General features: G+C 47.8%; 1 protein-coding gene across 1 annotated transcript in view; it reads left to right on the forward strand.

The window, feature by feature from the left end:
* Positions 1 to 647: 647 nt before the first annotated feature.
* LOC142583733 (Na(+)/dicarboxylate cotransporter 3-like) overlaps positions 648 to 24,264 on the forward strand; it is a 73,524-nt gene continuing 49,907 nt past the window's right edge. Inside the window, exons 1-5 of the mRNA XM_075694221.1 lie at positions 648 to 918; positions 10,300 to 10,369; positions 14,009 to 14,128; positions 21,014 to 21,130; positions 21,467 to 21,547. Coding sequence (XP_075550336.1) covers positions 648 to 918; positions 10,300 to 10,369; positions 14,009 to 14,128; positions 21,014 to 21,130; positions 21,467 to 21,547 — 659 coding nt within the window. The remainder of the gene's footprint in view (positions 919 to 10,299; positions 10,370 to 14,008; positions 14,129 to 21,013; positions 21,131 to 21,466; positions 21,548 to 24,264) is intronic.

Raw genomic sequence — 24,264 nt, forward strand, 5'->3', positions numbered from 1 at the left:
TTATATTTCACTCTAGTTAACTATAGTAACCAGATAGGTGTGCGTCTTAGGGGGGGGCGGGAGGGTATGTGCATCTAATTTTTTGGAGTCTGGTTCCTAGAAAAAAAGGCCCAGTTCTATCTCGGTCTTGAATTAATTCCCATCTTTTTATTTAATTTTCTCATTTCTATTTTTTTTTTTTTGACAGTGCCTCTCCATTTCCATTGTCAAGTGAAAGTTCCTTAAGGTGACTGCATATTGGTTTGTATTAGTGTTGTGTGCCTGGCCAGAGTTAACGAATCTCCATGCTCTGTTTGATTCTTGCGACGGCTGGGATATCTACTTGGGCCATCATGTCTTAGGAAGCTTTAATTAAGCTTAGGTTTTGTTGGTCTTTGTAACGAAAAATTCGTCCTAATCCAGGACCAGGACGGATTTTTCTTCAAGTACTACGTTTCCTCTCCAGTAAACCAATATGAGTTCCACTAGAAGCATCGCGGATGATAATTTTTCCCCTACCTGAAATTTCCTTCACCTTGACAGTTTGCGCAGTACTGATTTGCCACATTAAACAGTGTTGTCTCGCTCTTTTCGAGGGACAGGCGTTACGTATGGTGATGAAGCGGTAGCGAAAGAAGGCGTCGTTTCGTGCAGTGCTGAGCGTGGACATGACGGAGGGCCCCTCGTTCGGGGAGTCGACCGAGGAGACGCTGTGGGACTTCGTCATGTACAACAGCGAGTTCACGGCCAAGAAACCACGCCCGCCCAAGCACACGCCTCCCGCGCAGCCGGCCTACCCGACGCGCTCCTCACTGTGGGACCCGCAGCGCGCGCAGCGCATCCAGAAGTGCACATCGTTCATGGAGGACGGCGCTGTCGTCTTGCCGGGCAAGGACTCGCCGCTGCCCAAGCGTGGTTACGGCAACGCCGACGAGAGCAGTTGAGTGCTTCCACTTTTCCTGGAAATATCGCAGCAACGCGGGATACTTCGCATATATGTACCGCGTCTCTGTTGCACGCTGCAATATTTTGAGAAGGACGCCGTGTCGTGATGATGAATGGGCGTCGAACCAAGCGCCCATTGCACACCCGAATGATGCTACGCAGTGGTTTGGGCGTCCTCGATAAACGAGGCAAATGCATTGGGGCAAGCGTTTTTCGCCTTTCGTGTATAATGGGACACTACAGGAAAATATTTATTCAAGCTACATTATCATTATTCAGTGAGCTACCGTATCAGCACCTGGACGTTCAGTCGTGATATTACATGCAGCACAGTCATATATAGGCATACAGGAAATGCTAGACGGAAGACCTATTGATCTGACCGGGCTCAATATTTGGTGTCCCTTTAATCAACGATTATTTACAACAATATGAAATAGAGCTTTATCGTTTGACTTCCGTACTCGGAGCGCAGCATTTGTGTCACTGTCCAAGCCAGCACAGGCTTAAGATATGTAGTGGCGCCTTAATCCTGAACAAAAGATCTGTTTAGAGCCAGTGTAGCTATGCACTCTAATAATAGTTACTCGCTTTGGGCCGTATATTTTGTCACGCAACGATAATCGTCATCTATCTTGCGTGTCTTTCCTTTCTTTAGCACTGCGTACGTCCACGTCACGAACGGCACGCGTCCCATCAGCGTCACACAGCGTTCTTGACAGGAAAGTAGTTAGCGCAGAGTTCCCAAGAAAGGAAACGAAAGCAAAGGCTGATGACAATTGTCGTTCGGTGAGAAAAACACACTGCCAAGTGTGCAAACTTCTTCAGAGTGTAGCAGTCCTGATTCAGCTTCATTCCGAAGCCCCACTGAGTTTCTAAAAGGTGCGTCCACGTCAAAACACGAAGTCCACACCATCGCCGCAGGATTTCTCTCATGCTCTCGCATTGACCAACAGCTGTGCGGAGCACTTTACTGCCGCGGAGATCAAACTTCCTGTGCAGCAGACGGTGACAGAAAGATTACTGGATACGAACAGGGTGATCCTGGGAATTCACTGCAATCACATTTAGCGCGCCAACTCTCGAGTGAAGCTAGATTACAATAGCTCTCCTAATAATCATCAGGTATTATCCTGAATGTATTAGGCCTTGGCGAAGTTAGAAGAATGTATATGTAAACTGCAGAATAATGGCGCGTTCATGGCCGCATGAGTACGGCAGACTCCGAAACCACGATGTTAGAAACAATGAGAAATACTATGCCATGCCACCTGCTGCGATCAGCAAAACCCGTACACCGCGGATAATTCAAGCATGTTTTCAGGCGTGTAGGATCGTCTGGGCTGGAATTCTCCGACCTAAGGTAGCCTGACAGCCCGCAGGATTATCTGACTGAGCTAGCTTGCATGCTTGGTTGCACCAGTCAAAAGTTCAAATCCTCGCAGTATTTTTTTTTTAAGATGGGAAGCTCGAACTCTCCTCCCCCAGTAAACAACATCTCCAAACTTGGGAGTGGCGCCTGACACCGGCAAAAACGCCGAGAGCAAGTGCGGCTACACTAATACAGTACAACCTAATCAGAAAACTCACTAAGTTTCAATAAGACACTCTCTCACCAGAACAGGAATTGGCCTCCCTGGTACAGTATTCAGCCACTCCCTCCCTAATGACATACTCAATTACCCAATGACCTTCCATCCCCAGCAGCTGCGGAGCATCTGACCAAAGCGGCGGTCATACCTGGAACTCAGCAGAGGATGCTAAGAATCTCTGAACCCGTACAGGCCACCAATGGAAACTGACCCTTGCAACGTTTAACACCCTAACCCTCTAGAGTGAAGCTAGCCTAGCAGGACTTTTTGAGGAACTATCAGGCATTGTTTGAGATGTCATTGGCCTTAGTGAGGTTAAAAGAACTGGTGAAGCTTATACAGTGCTGATAAATGGCCACGTCATCTGCTATAGAGGACTACCAGCTATGAAGCAGTTCGGAGTATGATTCCTAATTCATAAGGACATAGCGGGCAACACCGACGAATTCTACAGCATTAAAGAGAGGGCAGCAGTAGTCATAATAAAGCTAAATAGCAGGTATCGAATAAAGGTAGTACGAAACTACGCTCCAGCCTCAGGTCACGATGATGAAAAAATAGAGCAGTTTTACGAAGATGTTCAATTCGCGATGCAAAAAGTGCAAACTCAGTATACCGTAGTCATGGGCGACTTCAATGCAAAAATCGGGGGAAAGCAGGCTGGTGAACAAGAAATTGGCAAATACGGCGTGGACTCTAGGAACATTGGAGGAGAGGTGGTGGTAGAATTCGGGGAAAGGAATAAGCTGCGAACAATGAACATTTTCTTCGGGAAGCGTTGGAACAAGAAGTGGACCTGGAAAAGCCCTAATGGTGAAACGAGAAATGAAATTGATTTCACACTTTCTGCCGATTCCAGCATAGTACAGGCTGTAGAAGTGTTAGGTAGAGGGCTAGGATTCACCTCTATTTGAAGAGAGAAAGGGTAAAATTCGTCAACAACAAACAAGCCAACCTAGACGCAGTAAGCGTAAAAGCAGACCAATTCATGTTAGCACTTTCCAAGAAATTTGCAGCCTCAGAACAGAGAGATGAAGATCACATAGAGGCAATGAATGAAATCATAACAACGCTGGCTTCAGAAGCAGCAATTGAAGTGGGAGGTAAGGCCCCAAGGCAGCCAGTAGGTAAGCTCTCCCCAGTATCAAAGGCCCTAATACAGAAACGTCAAATAATAAAAGTGTCCAATACAAGAGATCAGATAGACCTCGCGGAACTGTAAAAATTAATCAACAAGGAGATAATAAGGCATATTCGAAATTATAACGTGACAAAGACTGAGGAAGCAGTAAAAAATGGACGCATACTGAAAACAGTGAAAAGTAAACTAGGCATCGAACAAACCAAGAAGTATGCACTGACAGATACACAGGGTAATATCATCAGCTATCTCGAAGATATAGTAAAAGCAGTGGAAGAATTCTATACTCACCTGTACAGTACCCAAGGAGGCGCGATATCTCCTTTCAAAGTAGTAATGAACAGGTTAGAGAGGCTCCTCCTATAACTATAACGATGAAGTTAGAATGCCTTGTAAGAAATGAAGCGGGGAAAAGCGGCAAGATGGACTACTAGACGATTTAATCAAAGATGGTGGAGACACAATGCTTGAAAAACTAGCGGCTCCTTATACGAACTGCCTATCGACTTCAAAGGTCCCAGATAACTGAAAGAATGCCTACATTATACTAATCCACAAAAGGGAGACATTACAGAATCGAAAAATTATAGGCCCATTAGCTTACTTCCAATATTACCTAAAATATTGCACCGTCTGTTCTCATGTCGTAGGACGATGTGGCGTACAAAGAACTTGGCCACTTCATACGAGTTTGCTTGCGGAATAGCTTCGGTTTTGGCGTATCGGTTTAAGTAGTCGGTAGCAACGACTATCCATTTGTTGCGCGAAGTAGTCACTGGGTATGGCCCAAGTATGTCCAGTCCTATTGTTGGAACGGTGCTTGAGGAGGGTCCACAGGGTGGAGAAAGCCAGCTGGTTTAACTGGTGGTTTCTTGCGGCGCTGACAATCACGGCACGTCTTGACGTACCATTGCACAGAAGAAAAAAGCCGGGGCCAGTAATACTTCTGGCATATCCTTGCTAATGTCGTAGCGAATCCCAGGTGTCCCGCACATGGCTCATCATGGCAGGCTTGCAAAATGTCCATTGCGCAGCGCCGACGGCACGGAAAGGAGGTACGTATTTGGACCGCTTCCGCAGTTTTTCTTGTAAAGGACGTTGTTGTGCAAAGAGTACGATGATAAGCCGCGCACGAGCGACCGAGGTAAGACACCTTCAGCTCCTTGAAGGTGTTCGATCAGCGGCAGCAGCTCAGGGTCAGCGCACTGGCGCTCAGCCATCTTTATGGCGTCGATAACGCCGACAAATGGCAAGTCATGGTCGCTGTCCGAGGACGTAGTAGAGAGTGGTGTGCGTGACAAACAGTTGGCGTCACTGTGCTTCCTTCCAGATCGGTAGACAACTATAATGTCGTACTCTTGTAAGCGCAGGCTCCAACGGGCTAGTCTGCCTGAAGGATCTTTGAGGTTGGCAAGCCAGCATAGGGCCTGGTGATCGCTGACAGCCTTAAAGGGTCTACAGTACAAGTAGTGTCGGAATTTACCAATTGCCCACACAACCGCTAAGCATTCTTTTTCAGTGGTTGAGTAGTTTTTCTCAGCCTTGGTTAGGCTGCGGCTTGCATAAGCAATGGGGCGTTCCGCACCAGCTTGCTACTGCACAAGAACTGCGCCGAGACCCGTACTGCTGGCGTCAGTATGAATTTCAGTGTCAACGTGTTCGTCGAAATGAGCAAGTATTGGGGCCGCTCGCAAGCGCTTACGCAATTCATTGAACGACTGCTGCTGCTCGTCCGACCAAATGAAAGGCACATCGTCGCGTATGAGCCGTGTCAGAGGCTCAGCAATTCTCGAGAACCCCTCGACGAAGCGCCTATAATATGCGCACAAACCAAGGAAGCGTTGGACAGCCTTCTTGTCTGTGGGTGGCGAAAACTCCTCTACGGCAGCTAATTTGTCGGGGTCTGGTGGACGCCTTTAGTATCAGCGATATGGCCAAAAAAATTGAGCTTTGGAACCCGAAGTAGCCTTTTCAGGCTTGATGGTGAGGCCGGCAGTACGGATCGCCGCGAGTGCACTCTCGAGTCGTGCGAGGTGTTCGTCAAACGTGCTCGAGAACACGACGACGTCGTCCAAGTATACGAGGCAGGTTTGCCATTTGAGTTCAGCAAGCACGGTATCCATCATCCGCTGAAAGGTGGCAGGTGCTGAACAGAGACCGAAGGGGAGAACCTTGAACTCATAAAGCCCGTTAGGTGTCACAAACGCTGTTTTTTTCACGACCCTGTTCATCGGCTTCGATTTCCCAATACCCTGATTTAAGATCCAACGAAGAAAATAAATTGGCATGTTGGAGACGATCCAATGCGTCGTCGATGCGTGGCAATGGATAAACATCGCGCTGGGTGACACGGTTCAACTTTCCATAATATTCACAGAAGCGTAGTGTGTTGTCTTTCTTTCTGACTAACACTACACAGGAGGCCCACGGGCTTGTGGACGGCTGGATCACGTCATCTTGGAGCATCTCTTTCACCTGATGCTTGATCGCTTCCCTTTCCATTGGAGACACTCTGTAAGAATGCTGACGAACAGGACGTGCGGACTCGTCCGTTACAATGCGGCGCTTTGTGATGGACGTGCGCCGTACTTTGGACGACGTTAAAAAACAGTTCACAAATTCATTCACGAGACTCAGTAGACGGTCTTTCTGATGGTCTGGCAGAGCAGTGTTAACGTGAATCCGTTCTTTTAGGCTGGGTAATTCAGATTGCTGAGACGATGCGATTTCCAATGTGGCAGTTGCAGTAACTTCAGTGATTTCGCGAAGAAATGCGATTGTCGTTCCTCGCGGTACATGCCGATATTCGTTGCTAAAGTTTGTTAGCAAGACGACTGAACATTTGTTGCGCACCTGAAGAAGCCCTCCGGCTATGCAAATGTGGCGCTCAAGAAGCAGAGGGATGTTTGCCTCCGCAATTCCTTCAACGTCGTCCTCCATGTCGCATCGGACAAGGGTAAGCACGCTGCTCTTGGGTGGTAACGTGACGTGATGGTCAGCTATGCGAAGCGCGTTGTCACGGTCGTTGCCATTGTTGTTCGCTATGGCTTGCGTAGTAGCGAAGCTGACTCTAGACTCTTGTAAGTCGATGATGGCACCGTTCGCCTGAAGGAAATCCATGCCGAGTATACGGTCCTTCGAGCATTCAGGAAGAATGACGAAGTCGCCGATGTACGTGAAGCCCCGGTGCCATGCACCGGCCCATTGGAGTTTCGAGGTGCCCTCCTGCAGTACGAATCTGAGTCCCGGTCCGTTACGTCGAAACTTCGTTCAGGATATACGCGAGATTCTGGCTCACAACAGACGTGTACGCACCCGTGTCGATTAACGCTGTGACTTCGTGGTCATCTATGGTAACCGGTACGTCGCAAGATACTGACACCAAACTACACTGCTTTCTCTGCGTCTCGATTACGTCATCTCGCGGTCGTCTTAGTGGAGGATCTTCAGCGTTCGCAACGTCAGCGACCTCACCTCCGCAGGTGGCTGGACTCAGTTTTCCCGGGAGGCAGGGCTGGGTGAGCGACGCCTTGTTGCGCTTGGCATGAAGATGGGACTGGAAGACCTGTTTCGGGTGGGTGACGGTGACCGGGGGACAGGGAATCGTGGGGCAAACGAGGTCCTGGCGTCCGCGAGATGGGCTTCAATCTCCAGGGGGCATTCACTATTGCGCGGCCACGGCGCATTCAGTGAAAATCCGCGGAGCCCAGCGCGGCGGTAAGGACACGCCCTGTAGAGGTGATCGGCTTCACCGCAGTGAAAACACAAGGGCCTCCTGTCTGCAGTGCGCCATACGTCACTCTTGCGGGGTGTGCATGTTTCAGACATGAATGGCGTGCGGCGAGTCCTGAAGTCACCAGTTGCTTGTTCAACGGTGCGCACACCATGAAAGTCCGGGACGTCGCGCACATCGTAAAAAGTCGGGGTAAACGAACTTCTCGTAGCTGCCGCATACGACATGCGAGGCTGTGGCTGCCGTACCTCGTGCTTTGGCATCTCGCTTCGCTCCGGGACTTGTACTGCCTGCCTGATTTCCTACCGGACGACCTCAGCCAGAGGGAATCACGGCACCGATACTGGAGCCACCTGAAGCTTTTGAAGCTCTTCTCGGACAACAAGCCTAATGAGCTCCCGCAAGGCGTCGGTATTGTCCAAGGGTATAGCGAGAGGGTCACGCGATAGGGTCGAAACGTCGCCGTTGTACTGCCTTGTTCGCTGCTGCAGTGCCTTTTCCATGGATATGGCTTCCGCGAGAAACTCTGCAACGGTCTTTGGTGGGTTGCGTATTAGTCCACCGAATAGCTCTTGCTTGACGCCGCGCATCAAGTTCCTTAGCTTCCTTTCTTCCGGCATGGATGAATCCACGCGTCGGAAAAGTCGGCGACAAACATTACGACGCTTTCGTTCGGCCGCTGCACTCTCGCCTGAATTGCGGATTCAGCTCGCTCCTTGCGATCGAGGCTGGCGTATGTGCTGATTAGCTGCCGTCGGAATTTGTTCCATGTCGATAGGGCCGCTTCACGGTTCTCAAACCATGTCCGCGCATAGTCCTCGAGGGCAAAGTAGGCGTTGCGTAGCTTGCGCTCTAGAGTCCAGCCTTTGAATTCTGCGGCACGCTCAAAGTGATCGAGCCAGTCCTCTGCATCTTCGAAAGTGTCCCCATGGAAAGATGTGGGGATTCGCGGCTGGTTAAGTACGGCCTCGGTCGGTGCGGTTCAGGAAGAAGACGGAACTGAGGTACTCATCCTTATGACTCGGTTGGGTAGAGGCTCGTGCTCAGGTGGCAGTCCTTGAAGTCGATGGCTTGTTCGTACTTGAACTGGAGTCAGCTCAACCGGACTTCGTACTGGGCTTGTAGGTGGTGTTCGATTTGGGAGTGGTAGCATGTACCCCGCACCTCCACCAGAAAAATGTAACGTTGATTGATTACGGAGTCTTAAAAAATAGACGCTTCTGTTTATTGGCCGGCCAGGAGAAGAACGTGCCGCTCACGCGCTTCATCGTCTTTCATGGCGCCGACCTTTGCGCTTGCCATCCCCGCGGTGCGGGAGCCCCACATCATTGTGTCAATATTCACCAAGATAATCTCCAATAGCATAAGAGCAACACTCGACTTTAGTCAACCAAGAGAGCAAGCAGGTTTCAGGAAGCAATACTTTACGATGGATCACATCCATGGCGTCAATCAGGTAACCGAGAAATCCGTAGAATACAATCAGCCTGTCTATATGGGTTTCATAGATTACGAAAAGGCATTTGATTCAGTAGAGATACCAGCAGTCGTAGAGGCATTACGTAAGCGAGGAGTATAGGACGCTTACATAAACATCTTGGAAAGTAGAGTGATTCCACAGCTACCTCCTCCTCCTCCACAGGAGGAGGAGAAGGAGGAGAAATAATACAGGGCAGAATTTATAATTTACGCCAATAAAGCGACTAACATTAATCAATTCCACTATATTAAACAACGGGTACTGTATTGTAACCGCTGTAATCAAAGTTCTCATTGAAAAGATCAAATTCTGAAACAAGATATGAAATCGATTTATTACTTCACACTGATACTGATATTGCAATATAGTCAATGGGTAGAGTAAAGCCGCTAGCCATGCCGCCGCTTGACTTTGGTTTGGGAATGTTTTCCTGTCCACCTGCTTCCTTTCCTAGTGTTTTTATCGCAAGAAAACCTTATACAGCACTTGACGCAGAACCAATCAGCCCAACTTTCAACTCTAAATTTTTTAAACAGAGCCTCATTCATGCTGAATAATGTCTTTTTTTTCTATAAGCTGTTTATGAGAAATTTTACACTTTAGCGAGAATAATCCTCGTGCATGGTGCAAAAAAACGGTATTTTCAGAGAGGTGTCAGCCGAGTTCTTTCATGAACTGAGGATTCAGAATAAATGTCACTATTTCAACACAGCCGAACTATTGAAATTTTAATTGCCTGATTTCATTGCTCAAACCTAATCTATCCTTAGTGAAAACGCATATCAAACGTTGTCACGCTCCCGTCAAGAAATGACTACATTGTCATTATAGTGTCAAGTCATATTGTATCACGTCTGTGTTCCGAAGTTACATCAACTTTTGCGAAATGACAACTTGGTCTGACAAAACGCGTAAGTCCTTGGAATTCAAGTTGCACAGCAGCAAGTTTTTCGAACACAGTTATCCCCTATTTCCTTGTTTACTTGCACAAAATTTGACATTTATCTACAGAACCCTCCGACACGTATTGCACATCACAAATAGGAACATGAAATTGGTCCTGTGTTGATTACAACGTATGAATAAATATAATGGAGACGCCTCTGCGCACATTTGCAGTGTTCTGCGACCTGAAAGCCGTCGAGCGCACATTTTAGGGTCTATGCGCGTAGCCGGCGCCATGATTGGTCCCTGATAGTCCTTGTGCACCTGTACTCCGACTTTGGTACATTTCACCAGCTCTCAAATCTTATGGAAGAAAATCCCAATCTCACAGATTTTCCACCGACAAGTTTTACTCTGCAACTGAAATTCTATTTGGTGCTAAGTGTTCCAGAGAATATTACGAAACAAATGTTGGTGCCTACGCTCGAGCACAGTATTCAACGCGCTGCAAACAGCTATGCTTCTCCTCCTTCACTACCTGCAGTACTGCGAGTGCCGATTGCGTCACTGTTCGCCCAAGGCATTGTCCGAGATGTCATGTTCTGGGAGACCAGGTAGGCCCACCTTGCTCTTTTTGCGCTAGACAGTGTTCCGAAAAGCACGAACAAAGAACAGTACTTTGTGGTTGTTCGAGTTTTTGACCCCTTGCATGCAGATGTGTTTACCAAACTAGTTCATTATGGTCCCACGCATGTTTCCAGTGGATCATAAACGCTTCATGTTGATGACGGCGCGTGCGCAGAAGAAACCTCATCGACGCCAATTGCTGTTGCTGGCCGCGCATCGAGCTGCCGCTAAAGCTCTCTATACACATAGTCGAGCGTTATTCATGTGTTGAAATATACATTAGTAAGATCTTGATGAAGGCTAGTTGGTTCATATTTAGAAATGAGATTGAACAGCGCGAATCAGAAAAGGACGCGAGGAAACGCTTGTCTGTGATACTTGTTTCCTTCGCGCTGTTCAACCTGAAATATACAGTTCATTCTAACTCGACCTTGTTCGGTCTTGTACTTATCAGCTAAACAATGTATAACGAACACACATGCCTGTTGATCTATAAGATCCCCATGTTCGACCACTCCTTCCGATAGTGCTTATTGCCGCATATGAATAACGCACATGTATCTCGGAGGCAACGTATTTATTTACACAAGCCTAAGCACGTCCTCGTCTTCTTTGCCACGCCCCTACCGCTCAACACAGGTTGCGCGTGGCAATAGTTGATTCGAGTCAAAATGTCTCATCGGCATCAAATTGATTGTATGACGTTATCTTTTACGTGTTCTCCTTTGGGCAGAAAGCTCTGTGAAAGCCAGTGAAATGTGAAAACATGACGTCATTGCACACCCCTCGTCTAAACTACAGAGTAAAAAAAAAAACTTATGGGTTTTACGTGCCAAAACCACTTTCTGATTATGAGGCACGCCGTAGTGGAGGACTCCGGGAATTTTGACCACCTGGGGTTCTTTAACATGCGCCTAAATCTAAGTACACGGGTGTTTTCGCCCCCATCGAAATGCAGCCGCTGTGGCTGGGATTCGATACCGCGACCTCATGTTCAGCAGCCGAACACCATAGCCACTGAGCAACCACGGCGGATAAACTACAGAGTCCTCAGTCGTATTTCGAAAGAACGAAGCGCGTTAGGGAATTGCAAAAAGAAAAAAGAAAAAAAGAAAGCGATCAGCTGAAGCGCCCAGCGTATGTCCCTGTGAAGATTGAAATCTTACATGCTCCTAAATGATAAGCAATAGGCCACCGCTTATCACGTATGCAAACACTCTCGTCAGCTTTGGACAGGCATGTGGACTTAGTTCTTTTGAAACATGATTGATCCGGACGTGCAAGCGCACAGTGACGTCGTTTTTCTCTCTCCCTTGCGGTTTTCTTCAGAGGTTGCGCAAAACAAAGCTACGTAAGAGATAACGTCCTATACAAAACAACTATATCAGGGGTTTCGAGCACGCTCTAGAACTTTAAAACAAGACTTGTGCCATAAAACGAATGTTTAGAATGTGGCATAATTAAGCGTAATAAATTATTTTCAAGGTAGTCACACTTTAAAAAATAGCCTAGCTCAATATGTCTAAAAAAATATGCCTTTGTTTTCATTCGTCTAAAGTACCACACTTAAGGGCCGTTCACACTACTACAAAAATTCGGCGAGCGAAGCGGATTCGCTCGCCGGAAAGAAGAGAGCGTGTTCTCATCTGTTGACGCGCGCATCGGCGGATCCGCCGCCGCTTCTCGCTTTTCCGCGACGACAGCGAGATCTCGCGGCAGTTTCTTTTTTTGGAAAAGCACGATGGCGAGCTTTTCAGAAGACGAGGAAATGTCGGAAGAAGATGAAATTGTCACGATTCTCCTCTGCAACTCAATGATGGCTATGCTTCAAGAGCTGCGACGGGCTGAGCAACCAAGATCGCGGCGGCGGCGACGACGGTGGTGGGTCCGCCCGTCCTTGCAGGTGCGGGATAGGTTGGGAAAGGCCAACAATCTCTTGCCACTGCATGAATTCTTATAAAACTTTGCGCTCACCGTTGTAGCACAGAAAAGTTTCTATTGCAACACTGCTCTACTCTCGCGGTGCCATCAGTGTCGCGCGTGCATGCCTGCGCAGGCATTCGAACGGCGCACGAGCTGAGCATGCACGGCATAGGAGCAAGCAGCGGCGCGGGAATAATGTTTGCTGACGTTTGACGGAGAATATGCATAAAAGCAAGGTACTGTCAATGAGAAAGTCTTGTCGCTCCGGCATCGGCGCGAGCAAGCGTGAATAACAGTCGTGCTTATCGCTCACTCCCATTTCTTTCCCGCTCCTGTCCCATAGCTGCTCTTTGTAGGTGATGTCCTCGAAATTCAAGTGCCCTTTGCCGTACAGTATGGGGTGCTGCTTAATTTTATCGATGAGCATTTCCACGGGGAAGGCCGGTCGCTAAAACATTCTGGCTGCCACGTTGAGATTAGACGGGTTGTAACGTCAAGAATGCAACTTCCGGCGGCGGCGAAAGCGGAAAAAATGGGTCCTGGACCGATTGCCTTCACCGCGCCGCTTTCCGCCCTCCTCGGCGTCAAAAGCGGCCGAATCCGCTTCGCTCGCCGGATATTTCGTGTAGTGTGAACGGGCCACTATAGGTCGGGTTCATGTTACGCGAAACACCCGGTATAATATTAAACTTTCGGGCAACTTTAGAAAAGAAAGATACGAAAATACAGACAGTTAAACACGTACTCAAGCAGAAATATTAGATGGTATGGGGATAAGGAAACTCAGGCAATATTTTATTCAAAGAAGTAGTGAGAGGGCTTATGGCCTATGTCGTCAGGACGACTGTCAGAGTGGGTCACGCTCCCGCCTTCGGTCATCTTAGTGCTGATGATAAGCAGAAAAGACGCCGACCACAGAAGAAAAAGAAAGGCATTTCATCTCCCACCAGGGGAGCCGAAAAGGCTTTCCTTTTCTGGTCGTCTGTGGCGTCGGCGTTCTTTTTACTTATCTTCATGATTCATCCGACCAACTGGCCTCCGTGAAAAGCTCGACTGTGTTTTCTGATGTGGTAGGCTTCGGCCGAATTACTCCTTATAGTGGCTTGCTGCTCGGCCGCTCAGTGAGCTGGGGTTGATAATGGAATTTGCACTGGCGGAGGTGTACAGCACAGTGCTTGCCTGATTCACGGTGTAATACACACGTACGTGCTCTTCTAGACGAGCAATGACGCAGTAACTAGTCAGTCGCCCAACTGTCTGTTAGCGGTCCGTTGCAGTCGCGTCGATGTAGCATTCTCCTCGCGAATCTACCAAATGTAACAGCATTTAGCGGATGCTCTTTTCTTTCATGTAAGGAAGATAAAATTGAGTTGAACTGAATTCAGCACTGCATCGGAAGCAATTATTCGCTTTTGGTACACGTCAAAGAACGAGAGGTAGCCATATAATCTACACGCCCTCCACATCGTCCGTCAAAAGCTCCTTTGGGCGTTGTAGCTACAAATGAATTAAACAGATGCTGAACAGGCTTTATGATGTGGCTGGACTTTGTGATACCCTGTATCGCACATGCTTGCCCAGCTTACCGTCCTGTACCTTGACTGTCGTCGGTGGTTGATGGATCAATCACAAATCACTATATTTCAGATTCCGATTGCTATAGACTTCCGAAGATACAAATGTGCGTGCAATTGCAATTGCAGGCGATACGTGACCATCTTCCAAAACCTGCTGCTATGCGCGGTGAACGCCTCGGTGATCGTGTCTTACATCACGCTGTACACAAACGACGCCAACCGGTACTTTGTCGAGTACCTTCACAGGTACGGGTATGCGCCGCATAGGCAGCGTGTGTGTAATTACGCGCCTGCTATCGTACGCTCATTGCGAAACAAGTTTCTATTCCAAATGGTACTTGCCCAATTGCGAAAACTAATACAGCAAAATGAATTTTTATCAAAACAATTCTCGACGAAACAGTCTGACTGTTCCTATGAAAACTGGCAATCATTGGCAGTGAATTCATAACATCTCTTCGCCACCAAATTCACTTATAATGTGTATAAGCTATCTTTCTGATCATACAATATGGAATGTTTTTCTTTTTTTCAGCTGGCGAAAGTATCATTATACAATATGAACACTTGGCATCGATAATTATTTCAATATTGGCTGCACCTCTAAATGTTCGTGCTGCTGTTCCATGAGTTGGCACTGTTTTGTGAGCATCTGCGAGTCAAGTTTCAGGCGTGTTCTCCTTAAGCACAAAGAAATCGCGATAATATCTCAAAAGTAGCGGTAGATGATTACAATAAGTTGCAACAGATCAAGCAACCGCTAAGGTACTTTTTGGCAGGCCAATGGTATAAATTTTGAAATGTATCTTCCATGAAATATCTACTCAATCGGATTGCTTAACGCATAAATATGGGAAGAATCAAAGCGGAAAACAACCTAGCATCGTACGTTCTTCCGTCATCACCTCCTCTTGAACCGGCCTAATTTTGAAGCAGGAGTACATGTTGTTGGTCGATTTGGTGCTTACTTAATTGCATAATGTAGCGAAAAGGCATAAGCACAAAGACACACGAATACATTTCACATGCGTAACCCACGTCACAGGTGCACGTCACGGTGCCTGTTACGTACATCTTTGTGTATTCTTTGTGGTTCTGCCCTTGCACACACATTATGTAATTAATATTTCAAGCAGTGAGCCGTTCAGCACACTACTCGGCCGCATTTTCAAATGGTACACTCGGCTGGTCTCTACCTCGCTGTGACTCGGATTGCAAAGAGGCGAAGCCCACTCTTGACCGAAGCGAGAGAAAGCGTGAGCGACGCTAATGTGCAGCCGCTCGCCAGAGCAATTGGAGGCCGCCAACAAAGGAAAGACTTTGAAACAAGTCTCTGCCACTTGTGCTCTAAACAAGCAAGGCGCTCTGGAGCCGAGGAACCGCCCAGGCGGCCGCGGCAGACACTGGGCCAACAACGGAAGCTGCAGGATCGTAAGTGTGCAGCGCGAAGGTTAAACGTGGACGAGGCAAGTTACAAGGGCAAACACGGGCTACCAAGTCAAGTTTCATTATCAATGCGCCGAATTTATACAAGGAAGCGAAGGAGCTACCTGAAAAAAATTGCGAACCGATCTCATGATGACTGTCGACGGCAATGTGTTAGCATAGAGTCAATACCGTGACACAACGTGTGGCACCGTCGAAACGAGTTATGTATGAGGCCTGTAGTGCAGCGGGATTCGTCTGGCGCGCTTCGGATGGGTGTTGTGAGCGTCCCCTTTGGAACGGGGCGGTGGGTTGAGCGGCCAAGCTCTTCCTATTATACTGCCTGTGGTCCTACCTAGGTTAAACAATGAAAAAATAAAAACACTATCAGCTCCCACAACCAAATTTTCTGATCCCCTATTGCGAACTGTGCTTTTGTATGTATCCGTTTTTTGTCGTTTCCCTACTTATTCCCCCAATCCTCCAATCGCCTCTTACTAATCCCTATTGCGGACATGTTTACTTTTCCACTGCTCTCGGTAAACCAAAGGGCTTCAAGCAGGCCAGTGGTGCCTAAATCGACCACTGGGAAGATATCTTCACATTCTAATAAAACATGCTCCATTTCCCTAGCTTTACTGCAGCAAGCAAGTGCGTATTCTTTGGCATCTCGATCTCGCTTCGTAAAGTAATGAGCTTCCCTTTGAGTTGTCATAAATTGTTTCTTTCCCGATTTCCTTTTTACTCTTAAGTAGTTACTCATGGCAGGTTTCTTTTCCATTGCCGCCACACATGAGTGATATCAGCTTTTCTGAATTTCTGCTTGACGTTCTTTCTTGCTGTGTTGCCCAGCCTACAGGCCGCATACTTGCTGGTAAGCTTCCTAGTTCTTTTCCTCCACTGTGAATCAATGTTTTCTTTTTCCTGTACAGATACATCAACACTCTCCCAGCCCATTTACTTTGAGGTTTTTTAGCGCACGAAAAGCGACGAAGGACAGTGGCAAGACGCGGACACAGGGCTAACTTCCAACAATTGTTTTATTCAACGAAGCGGTACACATATATATAGGGAACAAACACCACCGTACGCATGCGCATATGTACTGATATTTAGTAAGATGAGACAGCACCGAGACACGTGTAGGATGATATCGAAGATGAAAAACGACCATGTATAGCCAAAAAAATTTTTTGTAATTGCAAGATTAAAATGTCATCTCCATCAGGCCACCCCCTGTGTCACGTTTAAAAAATCAAATTCTTTTTTCGAAAGATCAATTGAAGGCGCGCTAACATGAGCACTCCCCAACCTAGCGATCTTCGCCGCTTCAATTATCTCACGTGTTGTTTGCGTCGGGCTTCTTCCTATCACCGTGCACTGTTTATAAATGGGGCTGCATCCATGTTTACTGCAGTGAAAAGCCAGATGCCCCACTCCTCCAGTTCGCACATTATTTGCGTGTTCACGCAACCTATCATTTACACACCTTCCCGTTTGGCCGATGTATTTTTTGACGCACGACAGGGGTAGTTCATACACGATACTGTTCTCACATGGGACGTGACATTCCTTGTGATTTGTCCGGCAACTGGGCTTCTCAGAACCACAGTAGCTAGCCTTGCACAAGTTGGACAGCTTGATTGGCGCTGAAAAGATGACGCTTACATTTGCGTTATTGCCAATCTTCTTCAGTCTGTGCGAGATATCGTGGATGTACGGTATAATTGCGCGTTTCTGTTTCACTCCCGCATTTTCCGGTGAGGTACACCGCTCATCCTGTCGCCCGCGTTTTGTGGTCTTAAGGAGACTTTCGGCCACTGCTGTGATGATATGCTGCGGAAAACCGGCCTGTTTCAGGCGATTCACTTGCGCCAGAAAGCTAGACAGACACTTGTGAGGACATGAGCGGCGAAGCGCATTCATTCAGGTTGACTTTGCGATGCCCCTTTTAACTAACTTTGAGTGGCCCGATGAAAATGGCAGTAGCGGCTTGTTCGCCCTTGGTTGATATGCCCAGCACACCTGGTGTCCTTCAAAAAACATTCTAATATCGAGGAATCGCAAGGTACTATCCTGTGGCGTTTCATGTGTAACAGTGAGTGGTTGTACACACTTGTTGAAAAGATCTAGCACTTGCGTGACATCAAGACAACCCTCCCCGCTAGGATTTGGATCGAGAAGCACAAGGTAGTCGTCAACGTACCTATACACCTTTTTTCCATTTGAATTTTCTAATTTGGCATCCAGTATCCTGTTTACACGAGCAAGATAAAGGTCACTTAAAATTGGCGCAATGCAGGAACCAATGCAAATTCCTTGTTTTTGAAGATAAACTCTTCCATCCCACTTGGAGAATGTCGAGCGCAGATACATGGACAATAGTTCAAGAAAACCCTGTGTAGATATGCAGATGGTGTTTACAAACTTCAGTTCATCGTAAGCATCAATAGCCTCTTGAACACGTACTAATAACTCATTATGTGGCAGTGAATAATATAGATCTTTTACATCTATAGAGAAATCTTTCAACTTACTGCCTACATGCGTCTTCAGGTAACCTATTACTTCTTGTGAGTTCTTCGTCAGAAAAGGATCATTCACTGGTAGCAATTTCAACATGCGTTGAAGAAAAAAACCCATAAACCATCAAAATCAAACCATAAACCATCAAACCATCGATCAAAACCCATAAACCAGAATGGCCACTGCGTATTATAGTGTCAGAAGGTGGAACTTGGCAAAAGTCCGTAGGTCTTCTTTGAAGCGCACCATGTGTGCTGGGCATATGAACCAAGGGCGAACAAGCCGCTACTGCCATTTTCATCGGGCCACTCAAAGTTAGTTAAGAGGGGCATCGGAAAGTCAACCTTAATGAATGCGCTTCGCGGATCATGTCCTCACAAGTGTCTGTCTAGCTTTCTGGCGCAAGTGAATCGCCTGAAACAGGCCGGTTTACCGCAGCATATCATCACAGCAGTGGCCGAAAGTCTCCTTAAGACCACAAAACGCGGGCGACAGGATGAGCGGTGTACCTCACCGGAAAATGCGGGAGTGAAACAGGAACACGCAATCATACCGTACATCCACGATATCTCGCACAGACTGAAGAAGATTGGCAATAACGCAAATGTAAGCGTCATCTTTTCAGCGCCAATCAAGCTGTCCAACTTGTGCAAGGCTAGCTACTGTGGTTCTGAGAAGCCCAGTTGCCGGACAAATCACAAGGAATGTCACGTCCCTTGTGAGAACAATATCGTGTATGAACTACCCCTGTCGTGCGTCAAAAAATACAATGGCCAAACGGGAAGGTGTGTAAATGATAGGTTGCGTGAACACGAAAATAATGTGCGAACTGGAGGAGTGGGGCATCTGGCTTTTCACTGCAGTAAACATGGATGCAGCCCCATTTATAAACAGTGCACGGTGATAGGAAGAAGCCCGACGCAAACAACACGTGAGATAATTGAAGCGGCGAAGATCGCTACGTTGGGGAGTCCTCATGTTAGCGCGCCTTCAATTGATCTTTCGAAAAAAGAATTTGATTTTTTAAACGTGACACAGGGGGTGGCCTGCTGGAGATGACATTTTAATCTTGCAATTACAAAAACATTTTTTGGCTATACATGGTCGTTTTTCATCTTCGATATCATCCTACACGTGTCTCGGTGCTGTCTCATCTTACTAAACATCAGTACATATGCGCATGCGTACGGTGGTGTCTGTTCCCTATGTATATGTGTACCGCTTCGTGGAATAAAACAATTGTTGGAAGTTAGCGCTGTGTCCGCGTCTTTCGACTGTCCTTCGTCGCTTTTCGTGCGCTAAAAAACCTCAGTTATGAACCAACACGCCCTAGCCTACGCTCTTCCATTTACTGTCTTCCATATTCCTCAGACGTTCTTCATGCTCAATTTTACTGCGAGCTTCCCTCACTTCAAACCTTGTCCAGCCCATATCACCCTGGACAGCTTCATTTGTAGTCTTCCCGTGAGCGCGCAATGCGAGGCGACCCAGTGACCTTTGGTTCCCATCGAGTCCTGATTGTACCCCTGATTTAAAGCAAACCGCATTTCCAAAAGTAAGTCCTGGAACCATTACACCTTTCCACATACCTCGGAGCACCTCTTACATATTGTATCCCCATAGCGCTCTGTGGTTCATTAGGGCTGCATTTCTCTTCCCCTTGACTGTTGTTTTTTCCTGTATTTCCATACATCTATTTCCTTCGTTTATCCATATACCAAGGTATTTATGTTCTGTTGTCCGAGGTATTTCCTGGCCCTCTATCACCACTGTCTGTTCACTGTTTTCATTGAATACCATAACGCCTGATTTTCTAACACTAAATTTCAAACCTAAATCGTTGCCTTTCTGTCCACAGATGTTAGCCAGACCGACGCCTGAACAACAGTAGGCGTCATCTAGACGCGCTGCCACCACGAAGCCTGCGCGTAGCCTCCGAAATGCATGGCGCGCTGGTGTGGACGAACGCCGAGAATTGTTTCCTCGCTTGCCGAATGCTCAGTGGGACACACTCAGTGGCCCAAGTTTGCGAGTGGTTCATTGAATAGCGGCACATACCCAGTGCATTCGTGGCGCAGCTCGCTGAATCGTTCGCGTGAAAAAACGTTCGTTCAATAGCAGCACATCCCCAAGGGTAGTTGGGCGCAGCTTGTTAAAACATCAGGTTGCTGCCCTCGGGGAACCCTTCTGGAGTGGTTTCAATTTTGTTGAGCGTTGGATCTGCTTCGTCATTGCACAATGGCACATTCCCAGTGGCACATAGCTACTAAAATTGGCGTCGAAGGCGTTCATTGAAGAGCGGCACACACCGACTAGCACAGAACCAGTGATTCAAGTTGGCATCAAAGAGGTTCATTGAAGACCAGGACAAACGGAGCACATACCAGGGCTCCAGGTTGGCGTCCAAAATATTATTTCACCAGCGGTACCTAAGGTGGTGTTACATGCCTAGATCCGCATCTGCAGTGACTTACGTCGCCGAGAAAGGGGTTCGTTGAAGACTGGCACATATGTACACATCGTCGCGTACTTAGTAACCCAAGTTGGTCCGACGGTTGGTTTCGAACCTTGTTCCCTCAGCACAGCAGCCCGATGCGCCACTCATTCGACCATGGTCTAGCCAGTGACTCGGGTAGGCGGGAAAACGGTTAGATACAAACAAGTACGTAATACGTACGTACGTGCGGGTGCGGGTGCGTGTGGACGGATGGATCCGTGAAGTACTCTAATAATGCGAACACATTAAAGGAAGTACTAGTGAAGACGGGAGCAATAAAAAAAAAACGGCGAGTATTTGTGATAACCGCATTGAGAAACTAGGTGCATTGATGATAAAACTTAGTTTTTAGTCCGTACTTATCCTTGCCAGTTGTCTCGTTCACGTCTGACCTTTGCACTTGTACGCTTCGCCATCTCGCCCAATCACCAGCTCGCCCAATCAGGCACCCAGCTAAGCTGCAGGAGCCACGCGACCGGAAGTCCGCCAGATGTCGGCCGCATTCCCAGGTCGAAGGCAAGAGCGCCTCCGAGCGCTCGAAGCTCGAGCGCGGCGCTCTCAAAGAGCCAGCCAAATGTGTTCTATCTCGACCAGCCAAATGAACCATCACTAGGTCATCTCGCTTTGCGTATGAGGGGCTCCACTGGTGATAGGCTAATCAGTCCCATCGACTCTCTGCACAGCCGGTACGGCGAGGACGCTGTGACCATCGGCACTTGGTGGAGCCTGCTGGCACCGATGATGGTCGTGTCGTCCATCACATGGTGGCAAACCGTCAGTGGCGGAACCCTCCGTGACTAGTAAGTTGGCCTTGAATGACTTTGTAGCAACCATTATCGTATACAAAACCATTCCGTATGCAGTAAAGAGCGAGTCCAATGTACGCATCTGCAACTCTGTGGGGAGCTTCGCAGATTATAATACCATTCACATACTACCCTCTGGATGTAACACTGCGGCATCGGGGAGAGGGGGGGGGGGCTGGCACAGCAAACGTAACAAAATTATGACCGCCAGGCCAGCCGCTTCGATACGATTTCACCCTGCTATGGCGTATGCTGCTGATGTCTGTGGACGTCTTCGTGTGTATCTCGTGCCTACAATATACAATGCAAAAAAATATCGTATGCGTGCAGTGATGCCCCACTGAAGGTGGACGCCGAACGAACCATCAAGGTGGCCCTGCGGAAACAGCTGAATGGGTACAGAAACCTCAAGTGAGCACCGCATGCCGCTCCGCTTCTTCGTTCGTAGTGTGCAAACAAGAGAACGCTATCCACACATTTTCATGTTTATGTCAAGTTTCCGTTTGGTAATCTGAGCTAGCCGTATGTACTCAAGAAAGGACTCGCGCAGACCGTACGTAGCAAATCCTCTGCGATGCTTTAAGTACCAGCGATTCAGCCATAGTTCACAGAAATGCCGAGGCCGTCAGACTTGTGCGAAATGCAGTACTAACGAACACCTCTCTGAATCATGCCGAAACTTTCTCCAATCTGTGAACTGTGGTGGGGAACACGCCGCGTACTCGCGGCCCTGCCTATCATGTGAAAAAGAAAAAGAAGAAATTGTGCAGATCCCACGCACTGTGGGAATCGATGGAAGCGAAGTTTTCCTGGCTGGATGCTTTCATCGACAATAATTAACGGTGATGTTCGCGGTTAAGCTTAATTTCTTCAACGTTTAGTCTAACACGAGAGTGGTGAGTCATTATTAAACGTTACCTTGGGGGCACCACTGCTGTTTGTCTGCGTAGTACACAAAACACGCAGGGAGAGGTGTTTGCGTGAGGCGTTGTTGGGCGCCATATTTCATAACCTCTGAGAGGGTGGAGCATAGTCAGTGCCCCACAAGGCACATGGAATTTTGGCAGAAGTATTAAACTTGCATTAGATTACGGGGCTGTACGTACCAAAACCACAGTCGGATCATGAGGCATGCCGTAGTGGCGGACTCCGGATTAATTTTGACACCGAAATCTAAGTGGACGTGCGTTTTCCACTTCACCCCCGTCGAAATGTGGCTGCAGCGGTTGGGGTCAAATCCACGGCCGCTAGCAGTGCCATAGCCGCAAAGCTACAGCGGCGGGCACAGAAGTGCTGATTTGACGGTCGACCGCTTCCGTAGTGTCGCCTGGACCCTCAGGTGCACTTCAATTAATGCGGCTCTGCTTCTGCACGCGCTGCATAGTTTGTCCGCTTGCCATATTTACATGGTGTTTATTTTTCAGAAACAGCAGCAACGTACTATTCGCAAGATCAGTAGACTGTCGCGCCACCCTGTGGCAATCGGCGATATTTTTCATAATATCGGAGTAACCGCAGTCGGCGCGGTGCTGGCGCATTTGCTTGCTTTCTTCGCGGCGGCCGGTAGGCTTGATTATGTGTTTTTACACATCGTTTGTGCAAGATGAAATTCAAAAGCAATCGCAGGTGCTGCGTGCCGCAAAGCACCAACATACTTGTGGCAAGTGAAATGAGTCTCCATTCGTTCCCCATAAATTCGGCAAAGAAGAAAGAATGGGGTGTCAAGTTGCGAATTGGCAAGGCGGGCACACCACCGATGAAAGTGTGCAGTGCGCATTTCATTGGCAGTGACTTTTTCTGGAGCCACGTAGTTAAGAAAACGAAAGTTCTTTGCTTGTGTGCATTCTTTTATTTGTTTTTCTATGGAGAATCGATGCATTAGTTAGAAGAAATAGAGCTTCCGACAGTGTATTGCAGCAGCGCGAACAACGGCGTGGCTTCGATCCCGAGTATATGTAGTGCGTGGGCGAGCGTAAGAAGCATCTGCTCAGGTTTCACCTGCATTAACTAATAATGTCTGAGTGCCGCGGTGTCTCGTTTCGAAACGCACGTTTTTGTTCTCGCTGCATCCCGGGGTCCTCCGCTCGGCCAAGCTCGAGCTGTGCACTTGTGGCCAGCGCACAGCGAACACACGAGCATTTAACATAAAGACTGACATGTTTGTAGCACTTCGTCGCAGCTCTAGATAAATACTACTTTATATCTACGTCGGCGGGCGTAGTATTGGGCTATGTTTCACCGGCAGCAACCCGCAGTGTGGTCACCGTTGTATCGTCCCGCCAGAAACGCATGTGTTTACGTTCTGAGCTGTAGCTAGTGCGCCAACGCACGGTAAAGCTCTGCGGCTACAGTGGCCCCGAAAACAAGATCGGTAGAGCACGAAACACAGGCACTGAATTTGCGACGTGCGTGCAACAAGCTTCTGTCGTGACTCCTTGTCACGAGAACGATAATACAACTGTACCAGCGAAAATAAAACAACCGGCATTTCTTTCTTTACATTTGCATGCGCTATCATAGCGACGTACGAAAAAGACGTCTGAAAAGCCGCAGTTGAGATAACCTTAGTAACATCTTTCCTTTCATTATCGAATATGAATATCTACTCACAACAACTCAGTCCGTGAAAGGAGCTCGAAAACATCGCAGAGCAGTAAAATCACTCTTTGTAGCGTAACGGCAATGCGTGAAAGGCAGGCTTTGCGGACCGTTGCAATCCCCACGAAGAAAAAGATAAAAGACAAGCTAACGTTCCTTGATAGAACCTTCCTGGTCATCAATTCCTACTCGTGTGGCTCCTGCCGGGCATGCGACGTCTGCAGGCAAAGCCCTTCCACAGCGACAAACGATGCGCGGCAGGCCTTCACGTCGCAACAAATGATCTTCTTGGTGTTCGCGACCTCTTCCCCTTTAATAAGGCACCATCTCCGCGTTTCTGAGACGTCTATGTAGCGCATGATGCCTCCTAACGACAGTGATTGCGAAAAAGGTAAAGCCATCTTGAAGCGCTAAACCAAATATGAGCTGAAGTGAAGGACCCACATGTTCTCGGGGGTTCCTATACTCTCTGTGGACGCCATATTGAGTCGCCTTGCGCGCCCACCTATAGGCGACGGAATTTACGAATA

This window comes from Dermacentor variabilis, chromosome 5, assembly GCF_050947875.1.
Source record: "Dermacentor variabilis isolate Ectoservices chromosome 5, ASM5094787v1, whole genome shotgun sequence".
In the NCBI taxonomy this organism is placed as follows: Eukaryota; Metazoa; Arthropoda; class Arachnida; order Ixodida; family Ixodidae; genus Dermacentor; species Dermacentor variabilis.